General features: G+C 41.5%; 1 protein-coding gene across 1 annotated transcript in view; it reads left to right on the top strand.

Moving 5' to 3' along the window:
• The window catches only part of SNX4 (sorting nexin 4), an 88,661-nt gene that overhangs the window by 68,916 nt on the left and 1,195 nt on the right, over positions 1-18,550 (top strand). Inside the window, exons 10-13 of the mRNA XM_066347532.1 lie at positions 2,986-3,075; positions 5,432-5,531; positions 9,172-9,317; positions 11,290-11,404. Of these exons, the coding sequence (XP_066203629.1) occupies positions 2,986-3,075; positions 5,432-5,531; positions 9,172-9,317; positions 11,290-11,404 (451 nt within the window). The remainder of the gene's footprint in view (positions 1-2,985; positions 3,076-5,431; positions 5,532-9,171; positions 9,318-11,289; positions 11,405-18,550) is intronic.

The following is an 18,550-nucleotide window of genomic DNA, read 5'->3' as shown; positions in this document are numbered from 1 at the left end:
GTATATGGAAGTCTCAGGTTTGATTCCCAGTCAGAGCACACTGAGGAAGTGCCCATCTGCTTCTCCACCCTTCCCCCTCCCCTCTCTCTCTCTCTCTCTTTTTCCCTCCTGCATCCAAGACTCCATTGGAGCAAAGTTGGCCCAGGCACTGAGGATGGCTCCATGGCCTCCACCTAGAATGACTCTGGCTTCAATGGAGCAATGCCCTCGATGGGCAGAGCATCGCCCCCTGGTGGGCATGCAGGAGTCTGTCTCCCCGCTTCTAACTTTGGAAAAATACAAAAAAAAATAAAGAGATGATTCTGGAAATTAACTGGATATCTACAGCAGGGGAGAAATGAACTTTGAGGCATATCTCATACCTTACATAAAAACTAACTCAATTTGGATCATATACATAACTGTAAAAGTTAAAATTACAGCTTTTAGTAGAAAACAGGAAAATATTGTTGTAACCTTCAAGTTGGCAAAGATTTCTTAAAGAGGATAAGAAAAGAAAAACACATTAAAAAAATTTTTTTTAGGAAGAGAGACACACAGAGACACACACATGGGGTGGGGGTCAGAGAGGAAGGGAGATGAAAAGCATCAACTCACAGTTGCGGCACCTTAGTTGTTCATTGATTGCTTTCTCTTATGTGCCTTGACTGGGGGGCTCCAGCTCAGCTAGTGACCCCTTGCTCAAGCCAGCGACCTTGCCTCAAGCTAGTAACCTTGGGTTTCAAGCCAGCAACCTTAGGGCTTATGCCAGTGACCATGGGGTCATGTCTATGATCCCATGCTCAAGCCAGCAACCATGCGCTCAAGCTGGTGAGCCTGCACACAAGCCAGATGAGCCTGTGCTCAAGCTGGCAACATTGGGGTTTTGAGCCTGGGTCCTCAGCATCCCAGGCTGACACTCTATTCACTGTGCCACTGCTTGGTCCGCAAGAAATATTTTTAATGGTAAATTGTTCTTCCATCAAAATTAAAAATTTTGCCAATTAAAATTTTTTTGGGGGAAAAGAAATGTGAGAATTTATTTGGTATCATTTTAATTGGGGAAGATGGATGGTGGTGATGCTTGCACAATGTGAAGGTACTTAATGCCACTATCCTGTACACTTAAAAATTCTAAAGAGGTAAATTTTTTGTTATGTGTATTTTACTATATACATACACAAAAAAGACACCATTAAGATAATGAAGAGGCAAGTCCCAGACTAGGAGTAAACATTTCCAACCATCATATACAAAGAACTACAACTCGTAGGAAAAATTAGAAAATTTTGGCCCTGGCTGGTTTGCTCAGTGGTAGAGCATTAGCCCGGCATGTGGAAGTCCCAGGTTCAATTCCCAGCCAGGGCACATTGGAGAAGCACCCATCTGCTTCTCTACCCTTCCCCCTCTTCTCCCTTTCCATTTCTCTCTTCCCCTCCCGCAGCCAAGGCTTCATGAAAAAGTTGGCCTGGTCTCTGAGGATGGCTCCATGGCCTCCTCCTCAGGCGCTAGAATGGCCCCGGTTGCAACAGAGCAATGGCCCAGATGGGCAGAGCATTGGCCCCCTAGTGGGCTTGCCGGTAGACCCTGGTTGGGCACATGCAGGAGTCTGTCTCTTTGCCTCCCTGCTTCAAACTTCAGAAGAATTCAAAACAAAACAAAAAAATGAGAAAATTTTAATTTTTTCTAAGTATTATTTTTCTTTGGACCATATGTAAGCTGACTACTTTTCAGTCAGTTTGTTAAGAATTCTTCCTGCATTCTGTTAACATTTTCAGTAATTTGCAGGAATTTAGGATTATCCCTTTAATTGATTGTAAAGTATTAAATAAAATGACTGTTAGTGCTGGTAGCTAAAATTCTTTACCACTTAACCCTTTTCTAACCAAGAATGTGCCACTTATCCCTATACTGTGTTTCCTGTTGTTAAGCCACTAACACTATGATTCTTCATTATGGTTTCCTTAACATTAACTCTGCCAGAATCATAGGTTTAATGAAGTAAAGCCAGTTTTTCCTACTCAAAGCAATGATTCTTAGAAGATATTCCACACTCTACAAATGTAATTATAGACTATGTAATTTGCCTACTTTTATAAATCCATATAAGCACATCGTTTTTTAGTGAATCTTAACTTAGATCCACTCAGTTTTAGAACTTCAGTGAACTTTGTTTACTTGCCTACATGAAGCAGGCCTGGAGACATAAAGCACATATATTTTTTATTCCCTATGCTAAGGAATCAGAATAGTAAATGACATGTCTCATGTCCTTACAGAATTTATAATGTGATCAGAGAAAACTAATACTCAAGATGTTACTTTGGTACAATTTAAGTTCTAAATTGTTGATAAGAGATTAGAAGTAGAGTGGTGAATAAGACTAAAAAGTCTGGGAAGATTTCCTAGAGGTTCAGATATGGGCCTGTAGGATTTGGAGAAGCGTGTAGAGAGCTATGACATTCTTGTACAAAGAGAGACCTGGGTCCAGGAACAAGAGGGACATAACAGTGAGGAGTGTGTTTGAATCAAAGCAGAGGTTTATTGAGAATTTACATAAAATAAGGCTTCTGAAATTTGCTGTAATCTTTATTTGCTTAACATTTTCTTTGATAGCTTTTTGGCATTACTGTATGTAGTTGCCAACAACACTTGTGCACCAATTATACTAAGCTCTTTCTCTTTCTATAGATTTTGTAGCCCTTTTATAGTATCTTTGAACATAATATGTTATAAAAGTCTGCCAGTGCTTCTTAAGTTACCTGTAAGAAGGGCCAGTTTTTTGTTTGTTTTATATGGTATTTCCAGTTGCTGATTTAAACATTATAGTGAAATGCAGTAAAATTGTCTTGGTAATTAGAAATTGCTGTAAATGTGTCTAAATATGTATTCTTACTTTCTGTACTTACCTTTCACTAATGGATAACAGAGGGTCTGAGGACCACACTTGGAATAGCACTTCTTTAGAATGTCCTGATAGTTACTTCTGCAATGTTTTTTAAACAGGTATGCATCTTCTATTGATGATATTTTGGAAGATGAAGAACATTATGCAGATCAGTTAAAGGAGTATCTCTTTTATGCAGAAGCCCTACGGTAAGTATGAGTTTCAGATGCAGCCCTGTGGCTGGTCACTACTCAATACTACTGTAATATAAAGAATAATATAAAGATAGTAAGGTTTTTAAATGAATTCATTCCTCCAGATATTGAATGAGGTCTCTTTGTAATCTTCTGTGTTACAGAATGCTGGGCATAGAAATTTAAGACAGTCCCTGTCCTTGAAACATTGTATTGATAAAACCCATCAGTCTCAAGCATCAGGTCTTGGAATGTTGTTCTTTGTTTTTTTTTCAATTTGAAGATTGGAAGCAAAGCACAGATTGTGTGTGCAGCATTATCTGTTTGTAGGTTGTATATTACCATTTTTATTCTGAAAATTTTTTCACACTTGCATATCTTACCTCCTTAGTAAGGTTGTAAAACTTACTAATATCAGGAGTTTGTCTTCTGTTTTTTTGGGGTTTTTTTTGTATTTTTCTGAAGTTGGAAACAGGGAGGCAGTCAGACAGACTCCCGCATGCGCCCGACCGGGATCCACCCAGCACGCCCACCAGGGGCGACGCTCTGCCCATCTGCGGCGTTGCTCTGTTGCAACCAGAGCCATTCTAGCGCCTGAGGCAGAGGCCACAGAGCCATCCTTAGTGCCTGGGCCAACTCTGCTCCAATGGAGCCCTGGCTGTGGGAGGGGAAGAGAGAGACAGAGAGGAAGGAGAGGGGAGGGGTGAAGAAACAGATGGGCGCTTCTCCTGTGTGCCCTGGCCGGGCATCAAACCCGGGACTCCTGCACGCCAGGCCGACGCTCTACCACTGAGCCAACCGGTCAGGGCTGTCTTCTGTTTTTATGGTATCTCCTACAAAACAAACAGAACTCTCTGGTAGGTAGTCATATTAATTAAGAAATTACTACATTTTTTCTGTCCATTGTAGAAAAGTGAATCATTTTCTATTAATAGGTGACTTTTGGTTGTAACTACTTTTGGTCATTTTCTTGTCACTTTTAAAAGCAATATAAAAATCCTGTTAGTAAAACAGTGGAGCAGTATTTTTGTACCTGGGCAGTAACATGTATGAAAACATAACATTGTTAGCCTTTTTCCTTCTAGAGTTTTAAGTAGTAAATAGTTTCACCAAGGTATTTTCAGGTTACCAAAAAATAGAAAGTTGCTAAATAGAGTGGAATTTTTTGCAGATATAATTTAAAAATTATATCATATTTAGAAAGGATTGAAAAAGAAAGACCTTCCCCTGTAGCCTCCAGAAGAAATATAGTCCTGAGAACAACTTGATTTTAGTCTAATGAGACTCATTTTGGATTTCTGACCTTCAGAACTACAAGAAAATAGATCTGTGTTGTTTCAAGCCAAGAGAGATTGTATTGAAATAGAAACATGTTCATGATATACATGTATATCATATATAGTCAGTAAGAGAAGATGTGGAATCACTTGGGGTGTGTAGATATATGTATTTGTAAATGCCTAGCTAAAGTCTGAAAGGATAAACACCATCTATTACCATGGATTATGTCTGGAGAGTGAAATTGGGGAAAAGAGGATTCTTGAAACATTTTTTACTTGGTTATTCCTGTGTTAGAATTTTTTTACAGTGAGCATGAATTACTTTTATGATAATAAAAACTATTAGACATTTCTAAATTAAAAGGAAAGTTTTGAGATCTTTTTTTAAAGAACACTCAATTACTATGTGAGATTATAGCAATAGTTTCTATGTTATACAAAATATTTTTTATGATGTGATAATTTTGTATGTTTATTGAAAAAAAATGCAAGTATCTAGAAAACAACCTTTTGTCTTAAGTCATATAAAGTTTTTTATTTTTTTTATTTTTTTTCTGAAGCTGGAAACGGGGAGAGACAGACAGACTCCCGCATGCGCCCGACCGGGATCCACCCGGCACGCCCACCAGGGGGCGATGCTCTGCCTCTCCGGGGCTTCGCTCTGCCGTGACCAGAGCCTGGGGCAGAGGCCAAGGAGCCATCCCCAGCGCCTGGGCCATCTTTGCTCCAATGGAGCCTTGGCTGCGGGAGGGGAAGAGAGAGACAGAGAGGAAGGAGAGGGGGAGGGGTGGAGAAGCAAATGGGCACTTCTCCTGTGTGCCCTGGCCGGGAATCGAACCCGGCTCCCCCGCACGCCAGGCTGATGCTCTACTGCTGAGCCAACCGGCCAGGGCCATGTTTTTATGCTTAGGTTCTGCTAGATTTAATTTTGATGTTGGGCTTCTATATACATTTAAACTTGAAAATTTGGGTACACAATTTCTGATCCTGCTGAGACATTGTGATGCCTCTCCTTTACCCCTGAGAAGAAGTTTTAACATGCTAAAAGAGAAACCACAAAAATTAAATGGCAGCCCTTTCTTCATCTGCAGGGCTGTGTGCAGGAAACATGAACTTATGCAGTATGACTTGGAGATGGCTGCTCAGGACTTAGCTTCCAAGAAGCAGCAATGTGAGGAACTGGCGACTGGGGTGAGTGTTTTTCCATTAGGTCTCCGGTGTTATTGTAGTAAACCTATGTGGAAGGAGCTGCAGTTGTAGTACTCACAAGGTCATCTCATTTCTGATTAAGTCCAAGTGAAAAAAATGTTATTCTTTAGGATTGAAATAATAACCTTTGTCAAGTTTAATTTTATAAGGTATGTTTTAGAAATTTTGGTTTACTTTGAATAACCATACCCAGTTGGAATCAGTGTGTCTGTCTTTACAAGGAGCTTTTTGTGTACTTTATTTATTTTATTTTATTTTTTTGTGAGAAAGGGACAGACAGAAAGACAGGAAGAGATATGAGAAGCATCAACTCATAGTTGCGGTACCTTAGCTGTTCATTGATTGCTTTCTCATATGTGCCTGGACTGGGGGGGCTCCAGCCGAGCCAGTGACCTTTGGGCTCAAGCTAGTGACCATGGGGTCATGTCTATGATCTCACACTCAAGCCAGCAACCCCGTGCTCAAGCTGGTGGTCTCATGACCTCAAACCTGAGTCTTCAGCATTCCAGGCTGACACTCTATGCCAGAGGTAGTCAACCTTTTTATACTTACTGCCCACTTTTGTATCTCTGTTAGTAGTAAAATTTTATAACCGCCCACCAGTTCCATAGTAATGGTGATTTATAAAGTAGGGAAGTAACTTTACTTTATAAAATTTATAAAGCAGAGTTACAGCAAGTTAAAGCATATAATAATAATTACTTACCAAGTACTTTATGTCAGATTTTCGCTGAATTTGGCAGAATAAATCTTTATAAAACAAGTTACTATAGTTAAATCTATCTTTTTATTTATACTTTGGTTGCTTCACTACCGCCCACCATGAAAGCTGGAATGCCCACTAGTGGGCGGTAGGGATCAGGTTGACTACCACTGCCTGTGCCATCGCCTGGTCAGGTGTGTATTTATTCTTGAATGCCCACAGTGAGTACTTGTAAAGAAAATTCTATGTCTTATTGTATTAGACTTTGATCATTTTTATAATCAACATTCTACTCTACCGCTATTTCATTGAAATAAATTTGCTGTCAGAGTGAGAGTACACGTTCTGGAAGTAATGAAGCAGTAACAGTACTACCATTTATAAGTCACCTCATAGCTGGCAAGTACTTTAGTTTTAAAAGTCTTTATTGGTTACCCAGTAACTACCTGTATGAGAAGTTATAGATTTATGTGGAAAAACACCTTTGACCATGAAACAGGTATATAATAATAGGGTTAACATTTTTAAAAGTCACAGTTTTTTCCCAGTTTATTTTCAGGGAGCTTTGTTCTTCACTCCTGCACATGAGGGAAAATGTTTCCCTCGTAAATTCCAGAGCATGAGGAAATGTTAAAGCAGTGAAGCTTAATGCTTGGGCGTAGACATTCTGTTTTATTAAAGATATCCAAGTTTCCAGTGTGAGTTATGCAGATTTTAAGAATTTTTTTTAGTTTGGGTTATTTCTGTTTTGGCCTGTTGAATTTTATCTATTTTTTATGTCAGAGTACTTTTGAAAAATATAACTACTAATATAAAGAAATAACTTGCCTAATACTTCAGCTATACATTTTTCATTTGATTAAGAAGTTCAGTTAGCATTTTACCCTTTTTTGTCTACTCCATATTATTCAGTGTTAGCAATCAGATTAGGAGCCCCATAGTTATAAGGGCTTATGATGCTTCTGTATGATTTGGGGGAGGGGGAGAATGACAGAAGTTTCCTTTTTTCTTTTTTTAAAAGTTTTTTTTTTTTAATCAGTGAGAGGAGGGGAGGCAGAGACAGACTCCCACATGCACCCTGACCAGGATCCACCCAGCAAGCCCACTAGGGGCTGATGCACTGCCCATCTGGGGTATTGCTCTATTGCTCAGCAACCGAGCTCTTCTTAGCACCTGAGGCAGAGGCCATGGAGCATGCTCAGCCCTACTCACTCCAATCGAGCCACAGCTGCAGGAGGGGAGAGAGAGAGAGACGAGAGGGGAAGTGACAGAAAAACAAATGGGCGCTTCTCTTGTGTGCCCTGACTGGGAATTTACCCCGGGACATCTACACGCCAGGCTCAACCACTGAGCCAACGGTCAGGGCCAAAAATTTTTAATTGTGGTGAGAAATACAAAACATAAAATTTATCATCTTAACTATTTTTTAAATAGATTTTATTTATTAATTTTATTTATTTTTGTGACATAGAGAGGGATAGGGACAGACAGGAAAGGAGAGAGATAAGAAGCATCAGTTCTTTGCTGCAGCTCCTTAGTTGTTCATTGATTTATTTCTCATATGTGCCTTGACTGGGGCGCTCTAGCAGACCAAGTGACCCCTTGCTCAAGCCAGTAACCTTGGGCTCAAGCTGGTGATTCTTGCTCAAACCAGATGAGCCGGTGCTCAAGCTGGCGACCTCGGGGCTTTGAACCCAGGTCCTCTGCATCCTAGTCCAATACTCCATCCACTGTGCCACTCCCTGGTCAGGCTATTTATTAATTTTAGAGAGAGGAGAGAGAGAGAAAGGTTGGCAGGGGGAATTGGAGTGGAGTGGGAAGCATCAGCTTATAGTTGCTTCTTTTTTTTTTTGTATTTTTCTGAAGCTGGAAACAGGGAGACAGTCAGACAGACTCCCGCATGCGCCCGACGGGGATCCACCTGGCACGCCCACCAGGGGCGATGCTCTGCCCACCAGGGGACGATGCTCTGCCCCTCCGGGGAGTCGCTCTGCCACGACCAGAGCCACTCTAGCGCCTGGGGCAGAGGCCAAGGAGCCATCCCCAGCGCCCGGGCCATCTTTGCTCCAATGGAGCCTTGGCTGCGGGAGGGGAAGAGAGAGACAAAGAGGAAGGAGGGGGGGTGGAGAAGCAAATGGGCGCTTCTCCTATGTGCCCTGGCCGGGAATTGAACCCGGGTCCCCCGCACGCCAAGCCGACGCTCTACCGCTGAGCCAACCGGCCAGGGCCTATATTTGCTTCTTGAATGTGCCCTGACTGGGCAAGCCCGGGGATTTGAACAGTGACCTCAGCCATCCAGGCCAATGCTTTATCCATTGTGCTACCACATGTCAGGCTATCATCTTAACTATTTTTAAGTGTACAGTTTAGTAGTAGTAAGTACATTCATGTAGTTGTGCAGCCAACCTCCAGAACTCTTTTCATCTTGCAAAATTGAAACTATACCCATTAAATATGAACTATCAGTTTCCCTCTTCCCCCAACTCCTGGCAGCCACCATTCTACTTTCTGTCTGTGAACCTGATTACTCTAGATACCTCTTTTATTTTTTTTTTAAAGACTTTATTCATTTTAGAGAGGAGAGAGAGAGAAAGAGAAGGAGGCAGGAGCAGGAAGCATCAACTCCCATATGGGCCTTGACCAGGCAAGCCTAGGGTTTCGAACCGGCGACCTCAGAGTTTCAGGTTGACACTTTATCTACTGAGCCACCACAGATCAGGCTAGATACCTCTTATAAGTGGATTCATACAGTATTTGTCTTTTTGTGACTGGCTTATTTTCTCTTAGCATAATGTCCTCAAGGTTCATCCATGCTGTAACTTCTGTCAGAATTTTCTTCCTTTTTATGACTGAATAATATTTCATTGTATGTATGCAGTCACATTTTGTTTATCTTCATCTGTTTCTATATCCTTTTAGACTGTGAGAACATTTTCTTTGAAGGGAATGACTACCAAACTTTTTGGTCAAGAAACTCCAGAGCAAAGAGAAGCCAGAATAAAGGTACTTGAAGAACAAATAAGTGAAGGAGAACAGCAGTTAAAGTCTAAAAATCTGGAAAGCAGGTAAAAGTGCTGAGATGTTTAACAAAGCCAGTGATGTAGATGATGTGGCAGATTGTCCTTTATAACAATTCCCAGCTTCATTAGCATCCCTAGAGATGGTGTGTTTTTCTAAAATGCAGTTATTGGATTCCTAAGAAATCTGAGTTATTGACAAGGTTATAGAAACAGCTGTGTTAGTGTGGGGGAAAGGAAGAAGAGTTTCAGCTTCATATTAGTTTCCTGCACTTTTCATGGTTTTTGTCCTTTGCACATTTTCTCTGCTTTTTCCTTCTTGTTTTTTTCTTTTTTCTTTTGTTATTTTAGAAAGTGGGGAGGAGAAAGAGGGAGTGAAAAGTATCCATATGTGCCTTGGCCTATATGCCTTGACTGCAAGTCCAGTTTTGAACGGGTGACCTCAGCATTCCAGGTCCACTGCGCCACCAGAGGTCAAGCTCCCTCTAGCCTTTCTTTTCTGTCATTTCACAAAAGCCTAATCGTTCTTCATTGCCCAGCTGTTGTGTCACTTTCTTTGAGAAGCCTTCTCTTATCCTCACAGGCTATTGTATCACTTGGTTCATGCCACTATAATGCAGTGACTTTGTACTAAACAGTTAATTGCTCTGTGTGAATGTCCCTGGCTAAATTAAGAGCCCTTCAAAGCCAGTGACCGTGTCTTTTTCATCATTATGTTTCCACATCTTGCATAGGGCTTGCTATACAATTATTCCATAAATATATCTAGAAACTCACTTTTTAAAGATCTGCCATCACTGTTTGGTTCATTTCCCTTATTTTCTTTCTTTTCTTTTTTATTAAGTGAGAGGTGGGAGTCAGAGAGACAGACTCCTGCATGTGCCCCGATGTGATCCACCTGGCAAGCCCCCTAAGGGTGATGCTTTGCCCATCTGGTTCTGAGCTCCGTTGCTCGACAACCAAGCTATTCTTAGCACCTGAGGCAGGAGCTTCACAGAGCCATTCTCAGCACCTGGGCCCAACGCACTCAAACCTTTGAGCCATGGCTGCAGGAGAGGAAGGGGGGAGGGGTGGGGTAGTAGATAGTCACTTCTCCTGTGTACACTGACCAGGAATTGAACTGGAGACATCTACATGCCAGGCCAACGTTCTACCACTGAGTCAACCGGCGAGGGCCACCTTTATTGTTTTCATCTGTTAGTCACTGAGTAGACCAAGGCAGGCAAAGAGTGTATCATGAGTGTGGAGGTGGTTTTGTTAATTTTTAGAACTGCTGGCATCAAATAAGTCGAAGTAAACTTTCATGAATAGATTTAAAAAGACAAATAAATGCCTGTAAGATTTTTAAAGCTGTAGTTGTCAGTTAAAACAAGTACATGATAAATGTAATACATAATTCATCTTGTCAAAAAGAATATATATATAATATTTTCTAGTGACCCCAGGCAGGCAACTTCATGTGGCATCTGTTAGGCTTATGAGCTGGTTCAAGAAGCCATCTCTATTGGTTTTTTAGGAATAATTTGAAGCTGGAATTCTTTTGGCAAAAATATTAATTATTAAAATTAGAGATATTTAAAAATTTTTATTTATTTATTGATCTTAGTGAGAGAGGAAGGAGGAGAGAGAGAGACAGACAGACAGAGAGACAGACAGAGAAGGAGAGAAAGACAGACAGAGAAAGAGAGAGAGAGAGAGAGAGAGAAACAGAAACAGAACAGGAACATTGAGCTGTTCCTGTATGTGCCCTGACCGAGGATCGAACCGGCTACCTCTGTGCTTCAGAATGATGCTCTAACCAACCGAGCTCTCCAGCCAGGGCATAATTAGAGGACTGTTTGGCTGGCTGCTTTTTCTCCCACTGTAATTTCTAAGAAGCAAGAAATAGATCTTATACAAGCAATAGCTTTTTCCTTTATATAGACAAATAAAAACCAACTCAAGTGAGAACCGGTTATTTGAATTTATAAAGTATATTTAATTTAAATAAACATGACAGTAACTATTTTTTTTATTTCAGAGAATTTGTGAAAAATGCTTGGGCCGATATTGAACGCTTCAAAGAGCAAAAGAACCATGACTTAAAGGAGGCTCTCATAAGCTATGCAGTCATGCAGATCAGTATGTGCAAAAAGGTAGGTTTTGGTTTCAGTGAAGAAACAAGTAGATGCAGAAGTGCTTACAGGGCCTGACCAGGTGATGGCGTAGTGGATAGAGCATCAGACTAGGACGCGGAGGACCTGGGTTCAAAACCCCAAGGTCGCCAACTCATCTGGTTTGAGCAAGGCTCACCAGCTTGAGACCAAGGTCATAGGCTTGAGCAAGGGGTCACTTGCTCTGCTGTAGCCCCCCAGTCAAGGCATATATGAGAAAGCAATCAATGAACAACTAAGGTGCCACAACAAAGAATTGATGCTTCTCTTCTGTTTTCCTTCCTGTCTGTCCCTATCTGTCCCTCTCTCTGTCTCTGTCACACACAAAAAGAAGAGCTTACAGATTTTTTAAAAGCCCAAGTGATCCTATGTGAATCAAAGTATTTATCATTTTCATTTTTTAAAAGATTTTCTTTAGGCCCTGACTGGTTGGCTCAGTAGATAGAGCATTGGCCTGGCATATGGATGTCCTGTGTTCAATTCCCAGTCAGGGCACACAGGAGAAGTAACCATCTGCTTCTTTCCCCATCCCTCTTCCCCTCCTCTCCCTTTTCCCTTTCTGCAGCCAGTGACTTTGTTGGTTTGAGTGTCAGCCCTGGGTGCTGAGGATAACTTGGTTGGTTTGAGCGTGTCAGCTTCAGGCAGTAAAAATAGCTTGGCTGATTTGAACATCGGCCCCTGACGACAGTTGCTGGGTAAGTCCCAGTTGGTGCCTGTGCAGGAGTCTGTCTCACTATCTTTCTTCCTCCTCTCACTTAAAAAAAAAAAGATTTTATATATTGATTTAAGAGGGAGGGAGAAAAAGGAAGGGAGAGAAGTGTGGGAAGCATCAACTTGTAGTAGTTGCTTGTCGTATGTCCCTTGACTGGGCAAACCCAGGTTTTGAACCAGAGACCTCAGCATTTCAGGTCAACACTTTATCCCAGGGGTCGGGAACCTTTTTGGCTGAGAGAGCCATGAACGCCACATATTTTAAAATGTAATTCCGTGAGAGCCATACAATGACCCATGTACGTTATGCATTATCCAGTAAAAAATTTGGTGTTGTCCTAGAGGACAGCTGTGATTGGCTCCAGCCACCTGCAGCCATGAACATGAGCGGTAGGAAATGAATGGATTGTAATACATGAGAATGTTTTATATTTTTAACATTATTTTTTTAATTAAAGATTTGTCTGCGAGCCAGATGCAGCCATCAAAAGAGCCACATCTGGCTCGCGAGCCATAGGTTCCCAACCCCTGCTTTATCCACTGCACCACCATAGGTCAGGCTTTCATTTTCATTTTAAAGCCTATTCTTCTTCCCTTCCAGAATATTTCTCAACTTTTCTACTTAATTTTAAAATATCAGTTATTGTGTCTCCACTCAGCTAAAGTTCCAAGTTTGTATGCTCCATTTATCAATTGCATTTGAAAATATATATTAACAGCATTGCTTTGATAATATAATGTTCTTGGACAGGGCAGTAAAATACCATTCCCAACAGTGATGGATACTTTGATTGGAAAGTAGCTTACATTAGTTTGGGAAAATGAGATCAGAGTAAATCCTTCAGGTAGCTGATATCTGTAGTAGAAGATACAAACATTGAAGATCAATTTAGTTAAAATAAGTGTTTCAACAATGGTGTAACTCTTTCTAAAATGCTGTTTTAAGAACAAAATATAAAACATTCCTTAACAGCTTCTTCTTAGCCCAGGATCTGCCTGTGTGCTTTTACATTTGTCTAGCACTTCACAATTTATCAAGCAATTTAACATGCAATATCTCAGTAAATCATATAGTAAGGTGAATTCCCATATGTATGAAGACCTTAGAGGGAAAATCACACTCATGGAAACACTCTTAATGCTTTTTTTTATATATATATTAAGTGAGTGTGGGGAGGCAGAGTGACAGACTCCTGCATGTACCCCAACCGGGATCCACCCACCAAGCCCCCTACCAGGCGATGCTCTGCCTATCTGGGGCCAGTGCTCCATTGCTCAGCAACCAAGCTATTTTAGTGCCTGAGGTGAGGCTATGGAGCCGTCCTCAGTGCCTGGGCCCATCTTGCTCTAATCAAATCAGGGAAGGAGAAAGAGAGGGAAAAGGGGGAGGAGTAGAGAAGCAGACGGTACTTCTCCTGTATGGCTCAAATGGAAATCGAACCTGAGACTTCCACATGCTGGGCCGATGCTCTACCACTGACTCTTGAATTTATCCTAAATTTATATTTTCTGGCCAGGAATTATCAAATCATCACTTTCTAAAACTTTTTACTTGTATCAACAGTAATAGCAGTAAAGAACAAACATATTTTGGGACATAAACACCAGACTTACACACTAGTCAAGTGGGCTCCTTTTGTGTTGGGCTAATTCATCATTGGAATAGTATATTAGTTCATGTTGTGGATTGTTGGGGTCACTTAAGAGAAGTTAAAGTCATGACTGGTCAATCTGCAAATGCTGATGGTTGGAGATATATAAATATATACATATATACACACACACACACACACTTTTTTTTTCTTTTTTGAGAGAAAGAAAGGTAGAGAGGCAGGAACATCAAGTTGCTCCTGTATGTGCCCTGACCAGGGATCAAACTGTCAATCTCCATGCTTTGGGACGACACTTCAACCAACTGAGTTGTCCAGAGCTTAATTTTTTTACTGATTGATTTTTAGAGAGACGGAAGAAGAGGGAGAGGGAGGAGGGTGAAGGAAGCATTCATTTGTTGTTCCACTCAGTTGTGCATTCATTAATTGCTTCCCGTGAGTGCCAGACCGAGGATCTAACCCACAACCTTGTCGTTTGGGTTGATGCTGTTAACCACTGAGCAACCCGGCCAGGGCGATGGTTGGGTATTTGTAGTGTGGTGGTGGTTCTGGCTGTTGCTGGTATTCTGTCAAGTCCTCCTGCCTGCCTTGCTGCTTCACAGGGTGCTTCACTTTTACAGTTCTCCTAATCTGCCTTTTAAATCTTGAGTGGTCTGAAAGATCAGATAACAAAGGTTTTTTGTTTCCTATAAAAGACTTATTAGGGCCCTGGCCAGTTGGCTCAGTGGTAGAGCGTCGGCCTGGCATGCAGGAGTCCCGGGTTCGATTCCCGGCCAGGGCACACAGGAGAGGCGCCCATTTGCTTCTCCACCCCTCCCCCTCTCCTTCCTCTCTGTCTCTCTCTTCCCCTCCTGTAGCCGAGGCTCCACTGGAGCAAAGATGGCCCGGGCGGTGGGGATGGGGGCGGTGGGGATGGCTCTGTGGCCTCTGCCTCAGGCGCTAGAATGGCTCTGGATGCAACAGAGCGACGCCCCAGAGGGGCAGAGCATCACCCCCTGGTGGGCATGCCGGGTGGATCCCGGTCGGGCGCATACGGGAGTCTGTCTGACTGCCTCCCGGTTTCCAGCTTCGGAAAAATGAAAAATGAAAAAAATAATTAAAAAAAAAAAAAGACTTATTAGTAAGCTCCTTGTGATCTCCATTTGCTTCTTTCCCCAAAATAAAATGCAGACTTCATATAATGGTTGAAATTCCCCTCCTTTGTTTAGAGTGGGGTCTTTGAGGGTATTAGAAATTAATCTCATTAATCGCTGAATAAAAAAGGATGTTACTATAGGTATATTTATACATACCTTGGACATTTTGTGAACCACTCAGGTATCCTAAGATAATAACTGTTGTAGGCAATAGTTGACTCACATGAGATTAATAAGAGTACACGTTCACTTTTTTTCTCAAGAACAGAACTACACAGTTTTTCTTTTTTTTTAAGTTTTTATCTTTTTTTTTTTTTAACTTTACTTTATTTATTCATTTTTAGAGAGGGAGAGAGAGAGACAGAGAGAAAGGAGGGGGGAGGAGCAGGAAGCATCAACTCCCATATGTGCCTTGACCAGGCAAGCCCAGGGTTTTGAACCGGCAACCTCAGCATTCCAGGTCGACACTTTATCCACTGCGCCACCACAGGTCAGGCCCACAGTTTTTCTTTCTTCCCTAAGAAGAATAGATTTTTTATATCTGAAAATTTACCAAAAAAAAAAAAAAGAGAGAAGAAAGAAAGAAAAGGAAAGAAAACAACAAAGAAGAAAATCTACAGTGGTTTTTTCTTTAGAAACATAAAATTAAGTACAAGAAATTAAGATTAACATTAGTTTATTTTTGAGGGGATAAATATGGGTGGCTATATACTTTGTTATGTTAGCTATTCAGATTGGTAATTGAATATAATCATATACTAAATTATAGTAGTAATAAACCAAAACAAAAATTTTAATAAAAAATTAATATTAGCATTAAAATCCACTATCCCTTGTGTTTTATTGGTCAACCTTCCCCCCCCCACATTTTTCCGAAGCTGGACACAGGGAGGCAGTCAGACAGACTCCCGCATGCGCCCGACCAGGATCCACCCGGCACGCCCACCAGGGGCGACGCTCTGCCCACCAGCGGGCGATGTTCTGCCCCTCTGGGGCGTCGCTCTGTTGCATCCAGAGCCATTCTAGCGCCTGAGGCAGAGGCCACAGAGCCATCCCCAGCACCCGGGCCATCTTTGCTCCAATGGAGCCTCACTGTGGGAGGGGAAGAGAGAGACAGAGAGAAAGGAGAGGGGGAGGGGTGGAGAAGCAAATGGGCGCCTCTCCTGTGTGCCCTGGTCGGGAATCGAACCCGGGACTCCTGCACGCCAGGCCAACACTCTACCGCTGAGCCAACTGGCCAGGTCTGGTCAACCTTTTTGATAGTGAATTTCTAATTTGTTGAATCAAGAAGGCTGAGGTTTTGTTTGTTTTTTACAGGAACAGAGAGAGAGTCAGAGAGAGGGATAGATAGGGACAAACAGGAACGCAGAGAGATGAGAAGCATCAATCATCAGTTTTTTATTGTGAGAACTTAGTTGTTCATTGATTGCTTTCTCATATGTGCCTTGACTGGGGGGCCTTCAGCAGACCAAGTAACCCCTTGCTTGAGCCAGCGACCTTGGGTTCAAGCTGGTGAGCTTTTCCTCAAACCAGATGAGCCTGCATTCAAGCTGGCGACCTCGGTGTCTCGAACCTGTGTCCTCTGCATCCAAGTCTGACGCTCTATCCACTGAGCCACTGCCTGGTCAGGCAAGGCTGAGGTTTTTTAAAGAAATATGTGATTGAGGCCCTGGCCGGTTGGCTCAGTGGTAGAGCATCGGCCTGGCGTGCAGGAGTCCCGGGTTCCATTCCCGGCCAGGGCACACAGGAGAAGCGCCCATCTGCTTCTCCATTCCTCCCCTTCTCCTTCCTGTTTCTCTCTTCCCCTCCTGTAGCCGAGGCTCCACTGGAGCAAAGATTGCCTGGGCGCTGGGGATGGCTCTGTGGCCTCTGCCTCAGGCGCTAGAATGGCTCTGGATGCAACAAAGCGACGCCCCAGAGGGGCAGAGCATCGCCCCCTGGTGGGCATGCCGGGTGGATCCCGGTCAGGCGCATGCAGGAGTCTGTCTGACTGCTTCCCCATTTCCAGCTTCGGAAAAAATGAAAAAAAAAAAAAAAAAATACGTGATTGAACCTGACCTGTGGTGGCGCAGTGGATAAAGCATCAACCTGGAATGCTGAGGTTGTTGGTTTGAACCCAGGCTTGCCTGGTCAAGACCCATGTGGGAGTTGATGCTTCCTGCTCCTCCTCGCATTTCTTTCTCCCTCTCCCCTATCTAAAATGAATAAAGAAAATCTTTTTTAAAAAATGATTGATTTTCAAGCTCTTTTTAAATTTAAAAAATTGTCATAAAAATGTTTATTGCAAAAATTTCAAATAATCTAGAAGCATTATTAAGTAAAAATTCTTATCCTCCTCCCCAAATCCCTTTTAGAAAACTCAGCACTGTTACACCTGCTCTGTATCCTTCCAGAAGTTTGTTTACATATAGTCATTTAGAAAATACACACTTTCCTCTTTTTCACAAGAGCAGGGTTGCATTATATACCATATTTCCCACCCTTTTTTGAAAATTTTGGGGTTTAAAAACTGGGTGCGTCTTATACAGTGGTTGTAGATTTTTTTTTACTTGCACTTCCCACTTTTTTCGCACTTATTTTTGCACTCATTGTTGAAGACAGTGATGAGGAGTTGTATGAATTTTATGATGAATAAAACTTGAGTTCAACAACTTTATATAATACTTTTTTCCCCAAATTTCAGGCCCCAACATTAAGGTGCACCTTATACATGGGGAAATACAGTACATGCTAGTGCGCAGTTTTTGTGTTCAGGTAGATGTCTAGTGGACATCTTACTGTGATGGTGCATAAGATCTATTCTTTCTTTTTTATATTTATTTATTGATTTTTAGAGAGGAGAGAGAGTGGGGGAAGCGGGAAGCATCAACTTGTAGTAGTTGCTTCCTGCATGTGCCTTGACCAGGTAAGCCCAGGGTTTGAAACCAGCGACCTTGGTGTTCCAAGTCAGTGCTTTATTCAGTGAGCCACCATGGGCCAAGCTATGCTATCCTAACAACAAATACTCGACTCATTAGCTACTACTTTATCCAGCCAATCTGAATCATTTTAAAGGATTTTATTTTTCATAATTTAGTGGTTATTAGAGAATATGTATGTTCATTGAAAAAATACATTTGTTTTTACTATTCCTTAGGTTTTACTATTATATTTCTACAAACATGTAGTTTTGTTTAAGCATACTAGGTATATTATACCATATTATCTTTGTGCTCAGCAGTGTGCCAGAACCATTGAGAGGGGTTTGATAGTTTAGTACATAATTGGTTTCTATCAAAACATTAGTTATTAAAGTAATAATTTAATAATTCATTAATTTATATGTAACTGTTAGACTGATAAAGTTTTTTTTTCTTTTTTTTAAACATTACATAGAAAAACTACATGAAAACATGTTTGGTTTACTAATAAAAGTAATATTAATAAATGTGATATGAATAAATGAATTTATATTTTGGACCTTGAAAACTCAGTTTTTGAAAAAGAAGTTGCGGAGTTCTGTGCATTTTGCAGACAGGCTCATAGAAATGATTTTCTTACTTTTCTCGGAAACATTAGACACTCACGTCTATTAGCCATTGCCAGAAGGTGTTATAGTTGTAGGATTTGTTAATTTTTTCCCCAAAAGCAAAAGGTCGCATACCGGCAAGCCAAATGCTTGGGTGTTCAGG

This window comes from Saccopteryx leptura, chromosome 8 (genome assembly GCF_036850995.1).
Source record: "Saccopteryx leptura isolate mSacLep1 chromosome 8, mSacLep1_pri_phased_curated, whole genome shotgun sequence".
Lineage (NCBI taxonomy): Eukaryota > Metazoa > Chordata > Mammalia > Chiroptera > Emballonuridae > Saccopteryx > Saccopteryx leptura.
The sequence above is the reverse complement of the archived record's forward strand: the minus strand, read 5'-3'. Positions and strand labels throughout refer to the sequence as shown.